Below are 25,629 nucleotides of genomic sequence, written 5' to 3' on the forward strand. Positions count from 1 at the left end.
GTACTTACTACTTCCAAAATACCTGAGTTTCTGGATTTCATTTGGAATAAAAGCAATACTATTGTAGGAAATATCAAGTTCCTCAAGATTAAACAAGCAAAATAACCTTAAATAGAAAGAGAAAATGATTATATGTTTACCATTACTGGGCATTAATAAAGAATTGAATTCGTCAGTAAATAGAAGCATAGAGAAACTGTATTTTTCTAAGATTTTTCAACTTACAGACTTTTTTTTTAATTATAGATGGTATAATTACAATGAAATTTCCTAAAAATGATTCATCTATCCCTTAAGACTGGTTTGAAATGTTTAGAGTTGGTAAAGCCCCATCTAGAAAAAACCACCTGTATTAGTTCCCTAGGGCTGACATAACAAATAGCACAATCTGGGTGGCTTAAAGCAATGGAAATTTATTCTCTCACAATACAGGAGGCCAGAAGTCTGAAATAAAGGGGTCGGCAGAGTTGGTTCCCCTGGAGGCTCTGAGGGAGAAACTGTCCCTTGCCCCCTCTTCTGGTGGTTGCCAGCCATTCTTGGTGTTCCTTAGTTCATGGCAGTATAACTCCAATCTCCACCTTTGTCTTCACATGGCCTTCTTATAAGGACACCATTTATTGGATTTAGAACCCACCCTAATCCCACCCTAATCCAGTATGACCTCATGTTAACTAGTTACATCTGCAAAGATCCTATTTCCAAATAAGATCACATTCTAAGGTTCTGCATGGACATGAATTTTTGAAGGGCACCATTCAACCCAGTGCAGTTGCATTAAGATTTTTCTGGTGAAATATCTTTGGTCTTTCTTTCCATTAAGCAAAGTACTTAAAAGTAAGAACCAAAGAACACAAAGGCTAACGCAGAGAGTCCTGTCCCCTGGGGGGTGGGAGTGGGAGTTGCTTCTTGGAGACTGGAATTGAAGTATGACATTTACCAAAATCCCTAGTAAATATTCCCCTCTTTGTGAATGCTCTTCTCAAATACATTCCTGTTTTCCTTAAAGGATGAAAAACTACTTGCATGATTATTAACTAAGACATCATGAGCACAATATTTCATTAACTTCGTACTATTTTAGTGTGGATTATAATGGTCCTCATGATCTGTCCCCAGACTACTCGTCCAACTCACCTCTCACACTACCTGACATTCACCTCAGGCCCAGAATTTATTTGCTGAATTTCCCTGAATTAGCCCAGTTCTCACATATCTCCAGTTCCCCCAAATTTGATCAGTGTCTTTCATTTTTTAAGTCTTGGCTTAGATGTTACCTCTTCCAAGGAGCTCTTCCTGCATCTTTCAGAATAGGTGAGCTGCCTCTTCTGTACTTCTCTGCTTACCACTATCACAGAATTTATCACACTGTGTAATAAGTGTCTCCTAAACTATGACATTCTGGAGGCCAAGGATTCTATTTTACATTTCTGTATATCCAGTGCTTTGGCCAGTGCCTAGCACATCAAAAGTGCTTATGAAATCACAATTGAATAAAAGGTATGGTGACCCCAGTTAATATAAAATCATTTGCTCTGAGAAAGTAATGAGATTGAATAGAAAAGCAAAAAAAAAAAAAACTTTTCAGTTCAGTGTTCATCTCAGACTTTTTTTCCACCTCTGTAAAGAAAATATTAGTACCATCTGTTCCATTTTTTTAATTCAAAATTATGTTATTTCATTTTCTTGCCTTAGGCAGTTTCTAGAGTCATTTTGTATTCCCTTATTACTTCAGTACAAGCAAACTAGTCTGGTTCTAGGCTTTCACTGTTGATGATAAATTCCTGTTGATTGTGATGTTTAATTGGGCTTGTAGACAGCACTGAGAAAGCTAATTAAGAAATTTCATAGGCTCTAGAGTTGAAATTTATCTCATCTATATACGATTTTAGAGAGCACATTTGTTTAGACGGCCTTAGTTTGGTTTGATACTCTATACCCCACTAGCAACAAATCTATCACAATTTTCAGGGTGTATAGAATGTTTTACATTTATTTCATTGTTTTATTTATCAGCACATCATTGAGCAATAAGATGCTTAAACTAGACGCTTGCTGTTGGCTTGGAAGATTGTGCTAGCATTAATATTTGCATGTCATAACATTAATCACCACCACAGCAACATAAATATTATTTATTGAGAGCCTACTATGTGTTTGTGGCAGTTTAGAATGGTCTTTCATTGGACCACAGCAATATTGTTAATATTATTTACAGATTTAAAAAATGGAAGCTACCTTGATTCCTTGCAGTGGTAAATGGGAGTGTTCAAAAAGAATAAAATACCTAGGAATAAACCTACCTGAGGAGGGAAAAGACCTGTATGCAGAAAACTATAAGACACTGATGAAAGAAATCAAAGATGATACAAACAGATGGAAAGATATACCATGTCCTTGGACTGGAAGAATCAACACTGTGAAAATGACTATACTACCCAAAGCAATTTACAGATTCAGTGCAATCCCTATCAAATTGCCAATGGAATTTTTCACAGAACTAGAACAAAAAATTTTACAGTTTGTATGGAAACACAAGAGACCACAACTAGCCAAAGCAAACTTGAGAAAGAAAAACAGCTGGAGGAATCAGGCTCCCTGACTTCAGACTATACTACAAAGCTACAGCAATCAAGACAGTATGGTACTGGCACAAAAACAGAAATATAGATCAATGGAACAGGATAGAAAGCCCAGAGGTAAACCCACACACATACGGTCACCTTATCTTTGACAAAGGAGGCAAGCATATACAATGGGGAAAAGATAGCCTCTTCAATAAGAGGAGTTGGGAAAACTGGACAGCTACATGTAGAAGAATGAAATTAGAACACTTCTTAACACCATACACAAAAATAAACTCAAAATGGATTAAAGACCTAAATATAAGGCCAGACACTCTAAAACTCTTAGAGGAAAACATAGGCAGAACACTCTTTGACATAAATCACAGCAAGATCTTTTTTTTTTTTTTTTTTTTTTGTGGTATGCGGGCCTCTCACCGCTGTGGCCTCTCCCGCTGCGGAGCACAGGCTCCGGACACGCAGGCCCAGCAGCCATGGCTCACGGGCCCAGCCGCTCCGCGGCACGTGGGATCCTCCCGGTCCGGGGCATGAACCCGTGTCCCCTGCATCGGCAGGCAGACCCTCAACTACTGTGCCACCAGGGAAGCCCACAGCAAGATCTTTGTTGACCCACCTCCTAGAGTAATGGAAATAAAATTTAAAATAAATGGGACCTAGTGAAACTTAAAAGCTTTTGCACAGCAAAGGAAACCATAAACAAGATGAAAATACACCCTCAGAATGGGAGAAAATATTTGCAAATGAAGCAACTGACAAAGGATTAATCTCCAAAATATACAAATAGCACATGCAGCTCAATATCAAAAAAACAAACAACCCAATCCAAAAACGGGTGGAAGACCTAAATAGACATTTCTCCAAAGGCATACAGATTGCCAACAAACACATGAAAAGATGCTCAACATCACTAATTATTAGAGAAATGCAAATCAAAACCACAATGAAGTATCACCTCACACCAATCAGAATGGCCATCATCAAAAAAATCTACAAACAATAAATGCTGGAGAGGATGTGGAGAAAAGGGACCCGTCTTGCACTGTTGGTGGGAATGTAAATTGATACAGCCACTATGGAGAACAGTATGGAGGTTCCTTAAAAAACTAAAAATAGAACTACCATATGACCCAGCAATCCCACTACTGGGCATATACCCTGAGAAAACCATAATTCAAAAAGAGACATGTGCCACAATGTTCATTGCAGCACTATTTACAGTAACCAGGATATGGAAGCAACCTAAGTGTCCATCGACAGATGAATGGATAAAGAAGATGTGGCACACATATTAATGGAATATTACGCAGCCATAAAAAGGAACGAAATTGAGTTATTTGTAGTGAGGTGGATGGACCTAGAGTCTGTCATACAGAGTGAAGTAAGTCAGAAAGAGAAAAACAAATACCGTATGCTAACACAGGTGTATGGGATCTAAAAAAAATGGTACTGATGAACCTAGTGGCAGGGCAGGGATAAAGACACAGTCTTAGAAAATGGGGGGGGGTGGCGGGGGGGAAGGGGAAGCTGGGACAAAGTAAGAGAGTAGCATTGACATATGTACACTACCAAATGTAGAATGGATGGCTAGTGGGAAGCTGCTGCATAGCACAGGGAGATCAGCTCCATGCTTTGTGATGACCTAGAGGAGTGGGATAGGGAGGATGGGAGGGAGACTCAAGAGGGAAGGGCTGTGGGGATATATGTATACTTATAGCTGATTCACTTTGTTGTACAACAGAAACTAACACAACATTGTAAAGCAATTATACTCCAATAAAGATATTTTTTAAAAAAAGAACTGTAAAAAAAAAAAAAGGAAGCTATAAGAAGTTAAGTAGTTTATCCAAGTCAGTATGAAATCAAATTAGTACTCCCTGTTCTTCAGGTATATGGATACAAAGTAATTCAATCCCTATCTTTAATCAATACCAATATGGGAAAATAAATTTGTGCATTTTTAGAATCAGCTCTTACTTCAGGGTTCACAAGTATGTTCTTAAATTCTTTATTCCAAACAGCTTCTCTTTCCCAAAGAACATGCTGGCTAATTAAATCAAACTGAACCAAAACAAGGCAAAACTTTGATTCTGTTAGTTAAAAGTAGTAATTTTCTATGTCATTTTCCTCCTGGTATCCACTGAGAAAAAGATAAGAGCATTTGTTTTTAAACTTTTGTTACAGTTATGGCTTCATAACTTCAGGGAGTGAGGTGTGTGTACATAGATGTATGTGTGTGTACACAAACAATTATAGATATGTGTGTACACAGATTAGTATACATACATAAGTTATCTATCTCTGTCCACTGAGAGTGTCTAGAAACAATATCATCCCAATAGCAGTGGGAATATACAGCACCCAGATCTTGTTTTTTAAATACCATCCTCCAATAAAAAGGAAATAGGGTTTCCTAAGAGAAATGGCTGATTCTAGTATCCAGGCAGGGAATCAAGGCAGTACACTTTATGTTACTCTGGAAAGATAGATGAGTCAAACAAAAATAAAACTCATAATGCAATATCTTTACTTAGTATTTATTCTTTCTTTTTAAATACATTTTATGTGTAATGTGTGATGTGTATATAAGTGTTTTTACACAGAAATGCTATAATTTTTATTTAATTTTTCAAAATGAATAGTTTTACAGTGTTTTAATGTAGATCTTGGATTGTTAATTACAAACAATGCTGGATGAACAGTTTTATAAATGAATTTTGATGCACTTTCTTAATTACTATAAGAACTTCTTTTGCAAAATGTTAAACTATTTAAGAGTCCCTGTGCTCTTAACTTTTTGCCCTTAACCTACGTTCAATTTGTTAAAATCTAACTGGAAGAGATATCTTGTTTTGGCATTTGGTTAAGGTTTTGGTTCAAAACTTTCATTAAGACGTAAATAATTACCAGTCCATATGTGGGAAAAAAATCCATCTCTTTTATGCCTGGATATAAACATTCCTATCAGAGTTTAAAGGATCTTAGACATCATACAGTTAATTTCTTAGTTCATAGATTAGGAAATTGAGGCCTAGAATGGTTGTGTCTTTCTCCAGATCAAATAGATAATTCTCAACTTTGAAGTTAAAAGTCTAGAATTGTTTTTTTTTTCTCGATGTTTTTTTTAAAAATAAATAAATTTATTTATTTTTGGCTGCATTGGGTCTTCATTGCTGCGTACAGGCTTTCACTAGTTGTGTTAAGCAGGGGCTACTCTTTGTTGTGGTGTGTGGGCTTCTCATTGCAGTGGCTTCTCTTGTTGTGGAGCACGGGCTCTAGGCACACGTGCTTCAGTAGTTGTGGCTCGTGGGCTCTAGAGCACAGGCTCAATAGTTGTGGCACACGGGCGTAGTTGCTCCACTGCATGTGGGATCTTCCCAGACCAGGGCCCAAACCACGTCCCCTGCATTGGCAGGCGGATTCTTAACCACTGCGCCACCAGGGAAGTCCCAAGCCTAGAATTCTTAATTCCAAGTTCAGAGTTCTTTCGATATCCAAAAAGGCTACCAAGGGATAGGTGTTAAGTTTCTCACCTGAGCTTCTTTATATGATTTAATCCATACTCAGAGAATTGATGTCTAGATATGTATTTACTAGCCCCAGATTAATTGCCATCTATGTAGCTGGTAGGTTTTTTTTTTTAACACAATAATTAGAAGCAAATCAGCTAACTGGAACTGAATAAAAATTATCAAATGGCTAAAAAGTAGCTAGCTGCTTTCAGAAGGGAAATTGATCCTTTTCTAAATTATATGCTCTTTATTTTCTGTGTTTAGAATCTCAGACTATCAACCTTACCCAGGTGGAAGCGTAGTAATCAAATTAAAGGCGATGTTGAAAGTTCTAAGGAACTTAAGTTGTTGAATTGTAGAAGGGATTTCTTTGATAGGATTATTTCTCAGATTCAGTATTTGTAAATTTTTAAGACAAAATATCTGAAGAATGGAAAAGAGAAATAAGCATGAGTAGAATACTAAAGTGTGCGAATCCTTATTTTTTACATTTTATAAACTCTTTGAACCAATGCAGTCAAATCAGTATGGTAACACTAATTGGCTGTGTCATATATCTCAATAAATACCTTTGGTAAGCCTTGAAAATAACTAACCAGCATTCATATGTATGATATGGTAAGATAGTGCAGCTACTGTACTCATATACCCTTGACTCAAGAATGTTCCTTTTCTAAATGGGAAAATCATCCTATTTGATCAAGCTCACGGTTTCATAAGAGACAACCAAGAATGAGGAATGTCAAGAATGAGGAATGTAGGAGATACCTGCAGAATCAAGAAAATAAGTGGAATTAACTGTAGCAATCATGGGGTGTCTGATATCATAGCCAGCTTGATTCACTCTGATATCACAGTAATTTGTAAATAACTGATTTTCCATATGAAATTTAAAAATAGAGTATGCCATTTAAATCCACAATCTTTGCTTGATTTATATATTTCTTCCTCTCTAGTGAATCTTAACAAGCTTTTACATTAGCTCCCTTTAACATTAAATTAAAACTTTTTATATCATGAAGATTTAAAATTGGTGGAGTAGAGCATGCTTATTCTTGCCATCAGAAAGTTTAAGTCCTCCAAGTTTGTTTTTTCTTTTCAAGATTGTTTTGGCTATTTGGAATACCTTGCAATTCCATATGAACTTTAGGATCAGCCTGTCAAATTCTGAAAAAAAGGCAAGTTGTAATTTTCATAGAGAGTGCAATGAATCTGTAGATCAATTTGCAAGTATTGCCATCTTAACAATGTTAAGTTTTCAGATCCATGAACATGGGATGTCTTGTCATATAATTATGTCTTCTTTAATTTCTTTTAACAATGCTCTGTAGTTTTCACAGTATAAGTTTTGTGCTTTTGTTAAACTTCTAATTATTTTCTTCTTTTTCGTGTAAGTAGATTTGCTTTATTAATTTTGTCAGAATTGTTTGTTGCTAGTATGTAGAAATACAATTGATTTTTGTATATTGATCTTGTACACTGCACCCTTGATTAACTCACTCATTAGTTCTAATAGTTTTTAGTGAATGCCTTAGGATTTCTATATATAAGACTGTATCAGCTACAACAAAAGATAGTTTAAACTCCTTCGTTTTTAGTGTGAATGCCTTTTACTTCTTTTTCTTGTCTAATTGTCTTGGCTAGAAACTCCAGTACAATACACAGTGACACGAGTAGACATCTTCATCTTGTTCCTGATCTTAGGAAGAAAATTTTCAGTTTTTCACCATTAAGTATGGTATTGGCTGTGGGTTTTTTGTAGACACCCTTTATCAAGTTGAGGATGCCCCCCTTCTATTCATAGATGTTGAGTGTTTTTGTCATGAAAGGATGTTGGATTTTGTAAAATGATTTTTCTGTCTCTGTTGATATAATTGTATAGTTTTTTTTAACCCTTCACTATATTAATGTGGAATCACATTGATTGATTTTTGTATGTTTAACCAACCTTGCATTCCTGGAATAGATCTCACTTGGTTATGGTGGAAAATCCTCTTTATATGTTGCTGAATTTGGTTTACTAGCATTTTGTTGAGGATTATTGCATCTATATTCATGAGCTGTTGTTCTGTAGTTTGCTTTTCTTTCCATATCTTTGTCTAGTTTTGGTATCAGGGTATTACGGGTTTAATAGTTTGAATGAGAACGTTTTCTCCAATTTTTCATAGGAGTTTGTAAAGGATTGGTGTTAATTCTTTTTAAGACATCTGGCAGAATTCGCCAATGGAGCTATCTGATCCTGGACTTTGCTTTGAGGAAAGTTTTAAAATTACTACTGAAACTCTTTCTTTTTTTATAGAACCATTCAGGTTTTCTATTTATTCTTGAGTCCTTTCTTGTGTCTTCCTAAATATGTGTCCACTTCATCTACATTATCTAGTTGGCTGGTATACAGTTATTTGTAGTATTCTCTTAAAATCTTTAAAAAATTTTTCTGTAAGGTTGATATGATATCCCATCCTTCACTCCTAATATTAGTAACTTGAATCTTTGTTTTTTTCTTGATCAGTTTATGTCAGGTTAGTCAATTTTGTTGATCTTTTCAAAGTAACAGTTTTAGGTTTTGCTGACATTGTTTTTCTGTTCCCTGTTTCACTAGTTTTTATTATGTCCTTCCTTATTCTTTCTTTAGATTTATTTAGCTCTTTTTCTCTTGTGGCTTAAGATGGAATATTAGGTTTCGATTTTTTCCTTTTTAGTATAGTAATTGATAGCTATAAATTTCCCTCTGAGCACTGATGTAGATGCATCCCATAAATTTTGGATTGTTGTGTTTTGATTTTTATTTATTTCAAAGTAATTTTTAATTTCCCTTTTGATTTCTTCATTGACTCATTGGTTATTTAAGAGTGTGTTGCTTAATTTCCATTTATTTCCAAATTTCTTTCAGCCACTGATTTCTAATTAAATTTCATTGTGGCCCAAAAATATACTTTCTGTGACTTTCAATTTTTTTTAAAATTTTTTGTAGACTAACCTATTGTCTCTTCTGCAAAATGTTCCACGTGAATTTGAGAATTATGTATTCTGCTACTTTTGGTTGGAGTGTCCCATAAATGTCTGTTAGGTCTTATTGGTTTGTAATGTTGTTCATGTCTTCCACTTCACTTTCATCTTCTGTCTAGTTGATCTGTGTGTTATTGAAAGTGGGGTATTGAAGTGTCCAACTATTATTTTTGAATTCTCTATTTCTTCCCTCAGTTCTTTCAGTTTTTGCTTCATGTATTCTGGGGCTCTGTTGTTAAGTACCTAAATGTTTATAGTTGTTACAGCATCCTGAAAGATTGACAAAATGTCCCTCTTTATCTCTAGTGACATTTTTTGTTTTAAAATTTATTTTGTCTGATATTAGTATAGTCACTCCAGCTTTCTTATGATTGCTATTTGCATGATATATCTTTTCCTATACTTTTACTTTTAACCTCTTTGGATCTTTTACTCTTAAGTGTATCTCCTTTAGACAAACTATCACTGGGGCTGACAAACTATTTTTTTATTGATTGTTTCATGTATTAACATTTAATGTTATTATTGACATGGTTGGATTTACATCACAATTTCACTTATAGTTTTCTAAATGTCATGTCATTTTTGTTCCTCCTTTACTGTCTTCTTTTGCATCAACTGGATATTTTCTAGTATAACATTTAAATTAATTTAATGATTTTTTTTCCCACTGTATTCTCTTCAGTTATTTTCTTAGTGATTGCTTTAGGGGTTGTAATATACACCTTGACTTACCAGAATCTACTTCAGATTTACACTAACTTAATTCCAGTGAGATATGGAGATGTTGTTCCTAGATAGCTCTATTCCCTCTTCCTTTTTTGTACTATAATTGTTATACATATTACATCTATATATGTTACAAACGTAACAATACATTATTATAATTAATTACTATTGTATGTGATTTTGTGTCTTTTAAAGAAGCTAAGAGAAGAAAGGAGACCAAGTATATATTTATATGGTTTGTTATATTTACCATTTCTGCTTCTACCTTTTCCTGTCCTAAACTATTTCAGTAGGCTCTGTCTCTGCCAGAGTCTACCATCTTGAATTTTCCATGAAACTTGTCCAATCACCACATGTATGCCAGCCTCTAGTCTTCTATTCATTTCACTTACACTATGCTAATAACTTGGCATCATTTGCCTACCCCTAGTACGGCCCTTCCAAGCCTGGATATTGCCATTTTCATTGGAACATTTTATCTATAGCTATACAACACTGATCTGCATTTTAATGGCAAGTTCTACTTATTTCTATCACTTTAAAAATGAGCACTTTATAATTTACACCTGAAAATCTTCCATATGGTTATACATTCTGCTTGAGTGGTTAGAGTATTCTTTGGCAGATGCACAAGCCTCATATATGACTGTTTAGAAGAAAGGTTAAAATTAATGTGAAGAACTAAGATCCCTATATTCCTTGGGAATTCTTGTCAATTTGTCTTAGTCAAATTAATAAAACTAGTGTGATATACTAGAAAAGAACAAATAACTCTTCTAGTGAAAAAAAAAACACAATATCATAGAAATTATGGAAAATATATGTTTCCAATACTACATGTTTGAAATAGAAAGCAAATCAATTTGCTAGAAATTAATTCACTAAAAGTTAATACTCTGGAAATCAATTCACAAAACAACAAAACACCCCGTGACCAATGAAACAATGACTAAAGACACTGAAAACATAATCTGTCCTAATTACTTATAATGACTTGTTTATATAATGACATTGAATCATCTCACCCCATATCTGATTATCCTTGGTATGTTTTATTAAGTAGAATATCCTATTTCAGCCTATTGTAATTAAAACTTGTTACAACATCATATTACCTTGTCACTAAACATTGCCTTTAAAGCTTCCAATTAGCATGGATAAAGTATATCTTAGGTTTTATTCAGAATCAGAAAAATAAATAATTTTATATACATTGTACAATTATGAGAACATATTTGAGAGCCTGACCATAACACAGTCTTTGGGGATTGTGTCATGGGACTTGCTAAGAAAAATGTACTATACTTTTGGTACTTCTAAAAATAAGCCTTTTAGGATACAATCCAAAATATATTTATTTATAGTAACTCCAGGGTATCATAAGTGTCTATTTTTAAATTATAATTATTAATAATAATAAATTATGACAATATATACAATAATAAAAATGGACTCACTTCTGTGGGAAAGTAACCGATGTTATTATATGATAAATTAAGATATATCAATTGGAAAGCCAAAGATGTTAGGTCTGGACAATTCAGGAGAAAAAAGCCCTAAAAGAAAGTGACAAGAGATAAGAATTATTTACCATGCACAAAATATTTTATACTAGTGTTTAAAAAAATGAGCACATAATCTAAATGTGTGACCTAATAACAAGCCTATAATAATCTTCCATTCATTTATTTTAGTCTTTCATGATAATAATTTCTTAAATATGTAAAGAAAAAAATAGAAAAACTAAGTATTTACATCTGTAATAAATATAGTGTTACATGTGTGAAAGGCATTATTTCAGTTAATAACAAGCAAACATTTATTGACTGTCCACTACATGCTGAAATAAGTAATTAAATGTATTTTATATTTAATTCTCTTTACCCCCTCTTTTTTTCATGTTTTACTTCTATTTCTCTGTTATCTTTCTATTAATCTAACGTCTTCTTAAAATTTCTTGCTTAAATATGCCAATTTCTGATTGAGGAAAACATATGCTTTTGTTATGGACTAAATGTTCATGTTCCCCCAAAATTCATTTGTTGAAGCTCTAATCCCCAACATGATGGCATTTAGAAGTGAAGTCTTTGGGAAGTAATTTGGATTAGATGAGGTCTTAAGGATGGAGCCCTCACGATGGAATCAGTGTCCTTATAAGAACAGTGGACCAGAGATCTCTTTCTCTCCACATGTGAGGATACAGCAAAAAGTCAGCTGTGAAAAAGAGAGCGCTCACCAGGAACCAAATTGGCTGACACCTCAGTGTCAGACTTCCCAGCCACCAGAACTGTGAGAAGTAAATGTCCATTTTTTAAGCCACTCTATGGCATTTTGTCATAGCAGCCCAAATTGACCAAGACATGCTTAGTGCCCCCAGTATCTTTAATATTCCAGGAAAGTTGGTACATTTGTTTCTTAAGTATCATAGAATCAGTAGTGTTCAGCTGAATGAACCAAGGAACTCTAATGCTGAAGGATCAAACCTCAGCTTATAGTGAAGGGAGGCATTGCTACCAATGCATTGGGTTATGGCATGCACTGTATGAGAGAGATGAGGTTCATGGCTAAAGAATCTTAGAATTGACAGTACTGGTTTCAAGACTGACCTCTTATTAAAGTATCAATATTTGTAAATGTCTAGATGTTGGTAGAAATATACACCTATAGAAGAGTAGGTGTTCTTTCTTCCTGTCACTAAACATTCATCTCTTCTCGACATAACTAGTAGTACACTAAATTATGTAGCAGGAAAGTGTCTGTCACAGTCTGTAATCATTCCACTAAGTGTGCTCAGATAACTAGTGCCTTTACATTTTCTTCTGCCTGGAAAACTCTTCCCCCATCTATTCCCATGAAGTATCTTCTCACTTCATTCACAGGTTGCTTATAGGCAGCTGTCTGCTCGTAAGTCATCACATCCTATCACAAATAGCAACCTCTCAAACCAGTGCCCCATTGATGGCTTTCTGTCCCCTCCACTTGCTTTATTTTTCTTCATAACTCTTATCACCAGAGGACAGACTATATATAAATGTATGTATGTATGATCTCATCCCACTAAAGTATAAGCTCCATGAAATAGTTTTTTTTTTTCTGTTTTGCACACTGATACATAATGAGATACATAGTTTACCACTGGGTACATAGTGGGTTATTACTAAATATTGGCTGAATGAGTGACTATCCAGGACCTTCTTATTGCCTCATGGAATCCCAGGAACCTTCACTGTGGATATACTATGAGGTCTGCCCAGCATAGGTATGCTGGATCTCTCTTTTACCATCCCATCATAAAACCTGTTTGCTGCAGTTACCATGATAAGGATGTGAAGAATTAAACAACACCAAGAAAGTGGCGGCTTTCTCAAGCTCTTGAATTGCTCTAGCAACATTTAAGCATTGATGCACTGAGTCTGTATTAAATTAATCAGTACATTTTTTTGTGTAAATTCTATTCATGTAAAATCTGTTTCCTTAATAAGTCCATGAGATAGATTAGAAGTTATTACTTTTAATTCTTTTATATCATCCCCACAGAGCTCAGGATTCTACTCTGGAGTCAAATATTCTTTTAAAATAATATTGATGACTGTGTAAGTAGATGTTTCTCTTGACTAGCTCCATTTAACTCTTTAGAAGATATACTCTTCCTCGATTTAAAGCAGGAATCAGTGAGCTACAGTCTGCCACCTGTTTCTATAAATAAAGTTTTATTGGAACACAGCCACACTCTAAGTTTGGGTGTTGTAATATGGCTGTTCTTATACTACACAACAGAGTTGATTAATTGTGACAGAGACGATGTAGACTTCAAAGTCTAAAATTTTACTTATCTGTCCCATTACAGAAAAACTTTGCCAACCTCTGATTTAAAGTAATTCACTTTGGGACTTCCCTGGTGGCACAGTGGCTAAGAATCCACCTGCCAGTGCAGGGGACACAGGTTCAAGCCCTGGACCGGGAAGATCCCACATGCCGCAGAGCAACTAAGCCCATGCACCACAACTACTGAGCCTACGCTCTAGAGCCCACGAGCCACAACTACTGAGCCCATGCACCACAACTACTGAAGCCCGTGAGCCTAGAGCCTGTGTTCCGAAACAAGAGAAGCCACCACAATGAGAAGCCCATGCACTGCAATGAAGAGTAGGCCCTGCTCGCCACAACTAGAGAAAGCCTGTGTGCAGCAGTGAAGACCCAACGCAGCCAAAAATAAATAAATTTATTTAAAAAGAAATAAATAAATAAAGTAATTCACTTCAAAACCAGATAATCTGATTTTTTCACTTATATTAATGGGCAACAGCCTTGTTTCAAACCAGCCCTTCAACTAAAACCAAAAATGGAAACAAACACAATACAACAAAGACTTGGAGAATGACTAAAGTAGCTAGGTCTTAAGAAGCCAAAATTCCAGAAAGAAGGGAATCTCAGGGTGTTAAACACAGCACTCAACACTATTTTTCTCCAAAAGTCATTTGCCTAATCCAAAGCTGTGGTGGCGAACTATAGCCAGTCTCACAGGGCTAGGGAGACAAAAATTGGAATTCAGGGCTTCCCAAGGAGAAGGGACTTCAGACTTGATATGAGGTGGCTAAAAGGCTACAGCCTTAGGAAAGAAGTTTAACAGGAAATCTCTACAAAAATTAAAGTCCAGCATTAAACCAGCTGATTTTGATTAGATTAAGATGAACATCCCCTAGCCTCTTTGCCTGTCAGAAGCAACAATAAAAAAATTTTGGAAGAATATAACATTATCTATGGCCTCAAATTATTTCTACACAACATCTATCATGCAATCAAAAATAAAAAGACATGCAAAAAGATACTTGGACAAAAATCAAGAGAAATGATAGACCATAGAAATAGGCCCATGGAAGGTCCATATTTTGGATACGTCAGATGTGTTAAACAAAAAAAAAAGTTAACTGTGATTAATAGCCTCGAAAAATCAAATTATAAGATAAAGAATTTAAAGTTCAAAGAAATTAGATTATAAAAGAAACCAACCAAAATTAAGGACTTGATAAAGGGTTTAACAGCAGATTTCACAAAGCTGAAAAGAGAATGAATGAACCAGAATTTAGGTAAGAAGAAAATGCTCAGAATAAAGCACAGAAAGTAAAAGGGATACAGGAAGAGAGTAAGGGATATATGGGACAAGATGAAAAGGCCTAAGATACATGTAGCTGGAGTCTGATAAGAAGAGGACAAAAGGAATGAGACGGGAGCAATATCTGAAGAGATAGTAGGAGAGTTACACAGGCATCAAACAATGAGTTAGCAAGTGTTCTTCCTCCTCTGATTTCTGAAGGAGTTAGCCTAAACTGATATTATTTCCTTCTTCATTGTCTGATAGAATCACCAGTGAGGCTGTTTGTGCCTGGAGCTTTCTCTGTGTGAAGGCTCTTAATTAAAATTTCAATTAGGTTTTTACAGGTGCAAGACTTTTCTGATGTTCTAGTCCTTGTTGTGTCTGTTTCAGCAAGTTGTGTTTTTCAAAAAATTTTTCCATTTCATCACAGTTGTTGCATTTATTGGGAAAATGTTGTTCTTATTATTTCATTATTTTCTATTTTAATGTCTGTAGGAAATGTGGTGATTTCCCCTTTTTAAATTTTGAATTTGGTATTTAGTGTTTCTTTTTTTCTTAATCCTATCATGGATTTAGCAATTTTATTAATTAATTAACAAAGGATATTGATCTGTAGTTTTCTTGTGGTGTCTTTATCTTCCCTTGATATCTGGGTTATACTGATAGCATAAAATGTGTTATATGTTGTTGATATTTTTACTTGTTAAAAAATGTATTTGGTCATCTGAATGACCAAAATATATTTCTCATATATAGTTGGACTTTATCCATGGTTCCTCGCTACCAGCTCCCAAAACCCTTGGAATTTCCTGAACAATAAGAGCAATGGGAGCATCTTTTGTCATAATACTTATTCTCTTATCTTCAGCTCCTGAAATTGAATCAGAACCATAAAGGCGAAATGGGTGTCTTGTTATTCATAACAAACGCCTTTCCACAACAACTGGATTTATGTTGGTGAGGTGACTTTTGAAAGGGGCTGGGTGTCAGAAGAACCAACCATGTGATTAGAAGGTTGGAACTTTCAGTCCCCTCACCTCTGAAGAGGGAAAGGGATTGAAGACTGAGCTCAATCAGCAGTGGCCAATGATTTAATCAATTATACTATTAATGAAACCTCCATAAAAACCAGAAGGACAGGATTTGGAGAGCTTCCAGGTCTGTGAACACGTGGAAATTTGGGGAGAGTAGCACCTGGAGAGGGTGTAGGGTCTCCACACCCTTTCCTCATACCATGTCCTATGTTTTTCTTCATATAACTGTTGATTCACATCCCTTAATATCCTTTGTAATAAACCAGTAATCAAGTAAGTAAATAGCTTTCCTGAGTTCTGTGAGCCACTCTAGCGAATTAATCAGGAGGGGTCGTGGGAATTTCTGATTTATAGCCAGTCAATCAGAACTATAGGTAACAACTTGTGATTGGCATCCTGAGTTGGAGGGGGTCCTTGGAACCTCCAGTCTGTAGGTGGTTGGTCAGAATCACAGGTAACCACCTGGGCTTGTGATTGGCGTCTGAAGTGTAGAGCAGTCTTATGGGACTGAGCACTTTACGTGTGGAATCTGATGTTATCTCTGGGTAGATAGTGTCAGAATTGAGTTGAATTGTAGGACACCCAGCTGGTGTCCAAGAACTGTTGGGTGATGTGGGATTCCCGCCCCCTCCACCAGCACAACAGTGGAATTGGGTGGTGTTCCTTCCTCTTTTATTTTCTGAAAGATTTAGAGAAGTATATATGTTCCTTTTTCTTTAAACGATTAGCAGAATTCACCCATAAAGCTATCTGGACCTGCACTGTTCTTTGTTGGGAGGTTTTGATTATTTATTCAATCTCTTTACTTTTTATAGGTCTGCTCAAATTTCTATTTGTTGTTGAGTCAGTTTTGGTAATTTATGTTTTACTAGAAAATGTTTCATTTCATCTAGGATATTTAATTTGCAGGCATGCAGTTGTTCATAGTATTCTCTTATAATCCTTTCTGCTTCTGTGAAGCCAGTAGAAATGTTTCCATTTTCATTTCTGATTTTATTTATTTGGACCTTCTCTCTATTTTTTCTTAGTCTAGCCAAAGGTCAACTTTGTCATTCTTTTCAAAGAACTAACTTTTGGTTTCATTGATTCTCTCTATTGCTTTTCTATCCTCTGTTTCATTTATCTCTGTTCTAATCTTTATTTCCTTCTTTCTGCTAATTTTGGGTGTAGTTTGCTCTTTTGTTCAAGTTCCTTAAAGTGCAAAGTTAGGTTACTTATTTGAGATCTTTCTTTTCCACATACCCCTTCCCCACACACATCCAGTACATCTCCCGACATCAACATCTGACACACCAGTATATTTGTCACAATCAGTGGACTAACATTAGCACATCATTATCAACATAAATCTGTAAATTATGTTAGAGTTCAGACCTTTTGTTGTATATTCAATGGGTCTTGACAGATGTATAATGAAATGTGTATCCATTATGACAGTATCATACAGAATAATTTCACTGCCCTAAAAATCCCCTGTGTTCCTCCTATTCATCCTTCCCTCCCTCCCTCCAAAATCCCTTACAACCACTGATATATTTACTGTCACCATAGTTTTGCCTTTTCTGGAATTTTTGTTGTTGTTATTCCACGTTTACTACATTACTGCCTCCTTGGTGTTTAATTAATTTTTTGTAATCTGTCATGTTGATTCCTTTCTCATTCCCTTTTGTGTACATTTTTAAGATAGTTTCTTAGGAGTGGTTACCATGAAGATTATGATCAGCATCCTAAATTTAAAACATCTAGTTTGGATTGATACCAAGTTAACTTCAACAGCACACAAAAGTTTTGTTACTATACAACTCCATTACTCCCTCAACCACCACCACTTTATGTTGTTCCTTCAATACCATGGAGAATAACCTAAGTTAGGAAACCTAAAACAAAAATGACCGATAATACAACAGGAAGTTGCCATTGAGAAGACGTAGTATACCTTAAGATTAAGTGCATTTCTTCCATGAATTTGACAGGTTACTATGGCCATCTTGGTCATGGCTGTTACTGTTCCATAGCGTGTTGCCACAACAGCCTTAAAACCTTCACAATGTACGATATGTGACGCTGAGGTTTCGATTTTTCTAGATTTAATGCTACCTAAATAAACAAAACAAGACAGGAAACGTAAATGTGTCATCACTTAGAGTGAAAGTTAAAAGGTATTCATGTTATGATAACAGTAAGTCATCATAAATAGGTTACCTGGATGCCTCCTTTGGAAGAGATTCCCCATAACTTTCACCCACCCAACCTCATGTTGGAGATTCCCTATAACCTCCATCCACCCAACCTCAGTTGGTTCTGTTGGCCAAACATTTTAATATTAGATAGCAGACTAATATTAGATAGCAAACTTTTCTTCCCAAAAGAAAACCATAAGCTCATAGATTTCTACCTCAATAATTTAGATTCCATCAGTCTGAGTCTTGTGCTATATGTAAAAACATCTTATTTTATGATGAATTACATAAACAACTTCTTTCTTCACAAAATGAATAAAGGACATCATATAAGCATATATCAGATAGAGATCATATCCCAAGGAGAAATCTTGCTTTTTGCTTTAATATCGCATTGATGCATGATTCAAATACCCTATGTAACTAAGCTCTTCCCTCAGTTTAAAGACCTCACACAAGAAAGGGGTGGGGGGAAGCAGACAACTCAGGAGTAGCCAAACAGCGACCACCTACATTTACTTTATCACAACCCTTGTGGGTTTCCCCTTTTGTCAAAAATGGCATGTTCAAGCACACACCCAGGTGTGGCAGGAAAATATTTTGAAATATATTTTACACTCCCAGCCATTCTTGCTGTATTACTTGCTGCAACATATTTTATCATCTGAATAATTCTTATACCATTGCTTCAATGAGAAGAGATGAGGCATCCTAGACCAAAGAAAACAATGTTCAGTTGTTAATTTCTAAAATAGGCCTTTGTGCCCATTTCAGGTCAATCGATGTGAAAGTTAACCACAGAATGAAGAAAGATGTATGATGTGATATGGAGATTCCTTGTCTTTTGGGAGGGAATGGAGCAAGAGGAATGGAGAATGAGTTAAGAATTAAGTCTGTGGCCTGCTTCCTGCCCACCCACACTTATGGGCTAAGCTCAAGCAGTTGATTTTTGAGTGAAAAGGAGGGAGATGGAGGTGCAGAGGTGGTTAGAAATTCCCTGAAAGATCTCTGAAGGATCTCAGGATGCTTAAACTTCCCTGGGAACTTTTCAAAGAGGGAAACACCAGAGTGGAATAAACTCCCTAAGTCAGAAATGGTAACATGACTTGTTTAGGCCTATGATGTGGAGGAGAGCCAGTGGTTAATTTATGTCACAGACAGGGATAGGGAACTGCTGGAAGGGTAGTGTGCTCAGAAAGTCTTATGGCTGCTGTAGTTAATGATACTACAGTGTATATTTGAAAGTTTCTGAGAGAGTGAAGCCTAAAATTTCTTGTAGCAAGAAAAAGTTGTCAGGTGATGGGTATTAACTGAATTTATTGTGGTAATCATTTCACCATACTGTATATTCATGTATCAAATCATTATATTGTATACCTTAACTTTATACAGAGTTGCATGTGAATTGTATCTCAATACAACTGGGGAAAAAAGAGAAAGTTTTATGTCTGGAGTGTTCTTCTGTGTATAATCTCCTACTAAACACATCTGTGAATCATTAATTTGTTATATTACTTTTTCTGTTCTAAAATTTTATATGACTCTAATTTTTAAAAGCAGAAATTCCAGTTCTCTGATAAAATTCTTCAACTTTTTATTTTCTTCAACATAGTAATCATAGTTATTTTAACATCCTTGTTTGAAAACCCCAATACCTGATCATATGGTTCTCTTTCTTTTGCCTCTTTCTACTGGTTCCCAGACCTTTTATCCTGTTTTTAGGATGCCTTGTGATTTTTAAGTTTAATGCTGGACATTGTGAATGAAAATTTTAAAGGGTCTGGATAATATTATCTGTCTCTAATAAGTGTTAGGTTTTCTTTGACTAGGCAGGAAGTACCACTTTGATTTATCAAGGATTGGTTTTGAGTTTTGTAGGGGATAACCTATTTTAGTTTTGTCCTTTCTCCTAGAGCATCATTCTTATTCCCAAGGCATAGGTCTTCTGGGTCTGCAACTGAAAGCCCAGTGTGTTTACCAAGGCCCCTTCATTTCAGCAGAGCTTGACCTCCAATAATTGCCTTCTGTGCAACTGTCAAAATCTAGGCGCACTTCCTTAGCATCTCAGCTGATGGTTTCTGCTGTGTTTCTTAGCGTATTGTCCTGTACATGCCCAGCTTAGAAATCAGCCAACACTCTTAAGGGAGTTTGTATGCAGGTATTTGAATTCCGTTCTCTCCTCTCTGATATATTACCCCTCTATCCCAGCTATCTTGTCAACTCTGAAGTCTGACTGCATTCTCTTCAATCCAGCAAAACTATCACCTTCTTTCTACCTGTGCCCTGTTCGCCAACACCACAAATCCCCTCAAGAAAAAGCCAAGGTAAATGTACAGCTAATTCAGCTTATTTCAGAGATGGTAACCACTCAAGTCATGCTTGCAAGGGTTACTCTCCAGTAACCTCAGTGGTTATTTTATATATTTGTGGGCAGCTTTAATAACTGATTTTGGTGGGAGGGATTGTCCAATACAAGCTACTCATCTTGGCTAGAACCAAAAGTCATTAGGTTATTTAAAAATCTGAATCTGATCATTCTAATAGCTGGAACTCCTGTGGGTATGTTTCTACTGCTTACTGTTGCTGCTAGTTTTCATTCATTTTGTTTTTCTTTGTGTACCTGACAATTGTGAATTGTTTACTATACACTGTATTTGTGAAATCGTTTATAGAAATGGTGTGAGATGTAGGATGATGTAATCTTTCTCTACAGATGACTTTTCATGTTTCTGCTCGGTAACTAAGGTCCAAGCACTCAAAACAGTGCTGTCACATGGCAAGCAGTTACCTGTCACGATTGCATGTCTATCTTCTCCATCCACATGAAGAATACTCCATCTTATATGTTCCCAACACCAGTACAAAGTTGGGTTTATAGTCAACACTCTAAAAATAGTTGCTGAGTAAATAGCTTAAGGAATGGAAAATGAGGTGGGACATATGTGTGAATCACACACATATACACAAACACACAAAATCACAAATACTTTTATGGAGAGATAATCATATATACCATTTTTAAAAGAATGATATAAACCTAGCATTTACCTTCACATACGGTCAGCATGCTTTGCTTTGGGACACTTTCTACACGTTCATATTCTGTTACATGACTTTCTAGGAAAAAAATTTAAAATAGGATAATGTTTAAATTCGTGTGAAAATTCATGTTGAGGGTATTATGACTTCATTACAATTGTTCATCTTTTAATGAATTGAGGTTATCCATGGAAAAGTGCCCATGAAGGCATCCATGAGCACTGGCATTCTGCCTCTAGAGTTCATCTAGACCACCTTACAGACGACTGTTCATTCACACTCCTCCTTTATGTGAGCTTTTCTGATCCTTTGAACTGCTTTATCTGGTTCCCATCACCACCATCTGGGTGGAGTTCCCAGTTTGCCCTTGGCAGACCTGCAAGGTCAGGATTTCTGCTACTGCATTCTGCCCCATATATTAAATGTACAGGTGAAAAGGGATCCCACCATCCCATTCTGCAGACCCAAGGGGGAACCACCATATGCTTGGATGCCTTCTCTCCCTTTTGCTCTACTTGACCCCATTATTACAGACCATGTTCAGACTGGATTTACCTATCACAGACTGTCTTAGAGGTTTCCTTGGTAAAACTGGCGTCGGTGTGAAAATGGAACCTGGAAAATCTTTAATATTTAGTGTCACCGTACGACATTGTAAACGGTCAGACTGCTGACTTTCAGCTTTAACAGGTATAGTCCTCGGTACAGGGATTGGCACTGTTGCACTTAAACGTAACAGGGGCTGCTTAAAAGTATAGGTACTGCTCATTTGTAAAAACTGGTCAGAATGAACTTCCTTGAGTTTGGGAGTGGGCACTGAAGAAGGGGCACTTGGTAGTTTGGAGAACTCTGAGGAGAGAATCAGAATCTCTTTTAAAATGTTAGCATAAATATTTGTTATTTTTAATGGCTCTTCTGATTTTCTGGAACTTTCCATCTTGCTTGTTTCTTTCCCAAAAATTCGACTTGAAGCTGAACAACACTTGGGAAAAAATATGGAACCAGTAGCAGTCTCTGGAATGTGCCAATAGACATGCTTAGAAGATTTTGTGGTTGTTGAAATAGTAGTCACTCTTTTTTGTACATGATGATCAAGAAAGAGATTTTGAATATTAACAGGGGGTTGTGACTGATCTCTTGGAACATCAGGAAAACTAGTTTTATCTCTTTCAAATGAAGCGGTTTTATCTGGAATGAACCGTACACGTGGTAGCTTAGTTTCACCAGTCTTTCCTAAACCAGAAAAAAAAAATAAGGCAGAATTAGATTATGTTTATCAAGGTGTCAGGGGCAGAACTATTAACGTCTCAGCATTCATAGCTTTTCTTTATCCACTCGCCCTCTCTCACCTTATAAAAACGTTTCTGTATACACTCACTCAGCTATCAGGACTTCTGCTTACCTTACTGGGATAAAGTTTGCATGAACAATTGGAGAATCAGGAAGGCTAAATTATACTAGATTTAGAAAGAGTAGGGGGCTACTCCTGGAAGAACAGAATGGATGAAGAAGAGTAGGACATAAAGGGAGATTTTTGAGCAGTTGCCACAGAAAACTCTGGCAATATGGAGAGGTAAAAATGACTCAGTGAAGTTTCGCTATTTATCATTATCACTTCCTCATTTGAAACTTCTTTGAGCAAAGATTTACATTTCTTTTCAAAGCCAGATATCAGACCAAGATGGCTTTGGAACATGCTAACATGCTGATACTGGCTACAGGGTACCACGAGTTCACTCAGGTTACAACCAGAAGTATTCTTCTCTCTCTCAGGTCCAGAAAATGCACTGTGCCTGCATTCTTAGGGACCTCACTATATCAAATCGTGCTTTCTCTTTCTTCTGTGACAGAACGTTAAATAACATTTTGGTCCATCATCTCAGTTGAGTACAATAAATGATGAGGACCTCAGCATTCTGATGAGAAGATAAGAGATTCATTAAGGCAAGACTTGCAAAGAGATGGCCAACACAAGCCCAAGTCTCACCTGTTGTCTGTATACGAGAGATGGCTAGAGGTTGATCTACATTCGCAGAGAGGATTTCTTCTGAATTGAGCTATTGGCGTGCTGTGTGTTTCTCCGATCTTCCCCTCCTTGTGGTGGGTAGAGGAGGATTTACCCCGACCTCAAACCCAGTGAGGGGGATTCTCAGAGAACCATCTACAGAGCACAGGAGTGTGTGCCACAAGGAGAAGATAACATCTCATCACTCCCTGCCATGGTTCCCCCAACCCCCTTATACCTACAGAGTAACAGAAATGTATTGGCCCTCCCATTGCTGTGTCGCAACTTGTGTAAGGCAAGAGAATCCTTGAATCTACTTGACCTCTACCTTCTGGCATTTCAGCGGGGTGCAGAGACTGATGACGGATTCTCACCTTCACTCTTAACTCCTTAACTCTTTCCCACCCCTAGCCACACCTATGAAGATACCAGAAACTATGAGTTGGGGAAGAGAAGTAAAAGAACAAGATGGACGCATTTATCATGCCCCTGTTTCCCTTGGCTTGTCTAAAAATTAGCAGACCTAGTCTGAGCTGGGAGAAAGGGCAAGGTTTAATTACATGCTAGATGAAAGTATTGATTTAGATTGGACTTAATATCTAAAAATGAGACAAGGCTAATAGATGAAAGTGACTAGAAAAGCCTCGGTAGAGAGATGTGTGCCGTGTGAGTTTAAAGAGCAGTAGTAGGAGAAGGATAATGTTTGCTTCCTGCTTATATGGAACTTATCAAAGCTAGCTCGTTCCATAAAATGGTTACACCACCATGTTCAACTTTCCTTTCTCTCTCTCTCATATTAAAACAAAACATAACATGAGCAAAATCTAGGTGATGTTAGGTGTGGCAGTGACTTTTATTCTTAATGTATTTTTTTATTGGAATATAGTTGATTTACAATGTTGTGTTAGTTTCTGCTGTGCAGCAAAGTGAGTCAGTTATACATACACATCTATCCACTCCGTTTTTTTTAGATTATTTTCCCATATAGGTCATTACAGAGTATTGAATAGAGTTCCCTGTGCTATTCAGAATGACTTTTTAGATATGACACCAAAACAACAATCCATGAAAGAAAACATGGTTAAGTTAGACTTCATTAAAATTAAAAACTTCTACTCTGTGAAAGACATTCTTAAAAGAATAAAAAGACAAGCCATGCACTGAGAGAAAATATTTGCAAAACACTCATCTGATAAAGGAATTGCATCCAAAATAAAGAGGTCTTCAACTCAACAATAAGAAAACAAGCCAATGAACATAGCTACTCCAGCTTTTTTTTCTTTTTTTTTTACATCTTTATTGGAGTATAATTGCTTTACAATGTTGTGTTAGTTTCTGCTGTATAACAAAGTGAATCAGCTATACATATACGTATATCGCCATATCCCCTCCCTCTTGCGTCTCCCTCCCACCCTCCCTATCCCACCCATCTAGGTCACAAAGCACCGAGCTGATCTCCCTGTGCTATGCAGCTGCTTCCCACTAGCTATCTATTTTACAGATTGCCAACAAACACATGAGAGGATGCTCATCGTCACTAATCATTAGAGAAATGCAAGTCAAAACCACAATGAGGTATCACCTCACACCAATCAGAATGGCCACCATCAAAAAATCTACAAACAATAAATGCTGGAGAGAGTGTGGAGAAAAGGGAACCCTCTTGCATTGTTGGTGGGAATGTAAATTGATACGGACACTATGGAGAACAGTATGGAGGTTCCTTAAAAAACTAAAAATAGAACTACCATGTGACCTAGCAATCCCACTACTGGGCATATACCTTGAGAAAGCCATAATTCAAAAAGAATCATGTACCACAACGTTCACTGTAGCACTATGTACAATAGCCAGGACATGGAAGCAACCTAAGTGTCCATCAACAGATGAATGGATAAAGAAGATGTGGCACATATATACAATGGACCATTACTCAGCCATAAAAAGAAATGAAATTGAGTTATTTGTAGTGAGGTGGATGGACCTTGAGTCTGTCATATAGAGTGAAGAAGTCAGAAAAAGATATTACTGTATATTAACACATATATATGGAATCTAAAAACAAAAATGGTTCTGATGAACCTAAGGGCGGGACAGGAATAAAGACGCAGACATAGAGAATGGACTTGAGGACACTGTGGCAGGGGTGGAGGGCGGGGGATGGGAAGCGGGGACGAAGTGAGAGAGTAGCATTGACACATATACACTTCCAGCTTTCTTTTGATTAGTGTTAGTATGATGTATCTTTCTCTATCCCTTTACATTTCATCTATCTGTGTTTTTATATTTAAAGGAAGTTTCTTGCAGACAGTATATAATTAGCTCTTGTCTTTTATCTACTCTGACAGTTTCTATCATTTAAGTGGTACACTTAGACCATTCACGTTTTAACGAATTACTGACATCATTGGCTTAACATCTACCACATTTGTAAAGTTTTCTATTCATTG

The 25,629-nt window shown here is 36.3% G+C and overlaps 1 protein-coding gene across 1 annotated transcript in view; it reads right to left on the reverse strand.

The window, feature by feature from the left end:
• The window catches only part of LRRC63 (leucine rich repeat containing 63), a 41,920-nt gene that overhangs the window by 12,446 nt on the left and 3,845 nt on the right, over nt 1-25,629 (reverse strand). The window contains exons 2-7 of the mRNA XM_060129558.1: nt 21,730-22,407; nt 21,184-21,252; nt 17,892-18,052; nt 11,284-11,382; nt 6,378-6,514; nt 23-106 (exon numbers count right to left, since the gene is read on the reverse strand). Coding sequence (XP_059985541.1) covers nt 23-106; nt 6,378-6,514; nt 11,284-11,382; nt 17,892-18,052; nt 21,184-21,252; nt 21,730-22,407 — 1,228 coding nt within the window. The remainder of the gene's footprint in view (nt 1-22; nt 107-6,377; nt 6,515-11,283; nt 11,383-17,891; nt 18,053-21,183; nt 21,253-21,729; nt 22,408-25,629) is intronic.

The sequence above is a fragment of the Lagenorhynchus albirostris genome, chromosome 18 (genome assembly GCF_949774975.1).
Source record: "Lagenorhynchus albirostris chromosome 18, mLagAlb1.1, whole genome shotgun sequence".
NCBI classification, from domain to species: domain Eukaryota; kingdom Metazoa; phylum Chordata; class Mammalia; order Artiodactyla; family Delphinidae; genus Lagenorhynchus; species Lagenorhynchus albirostris.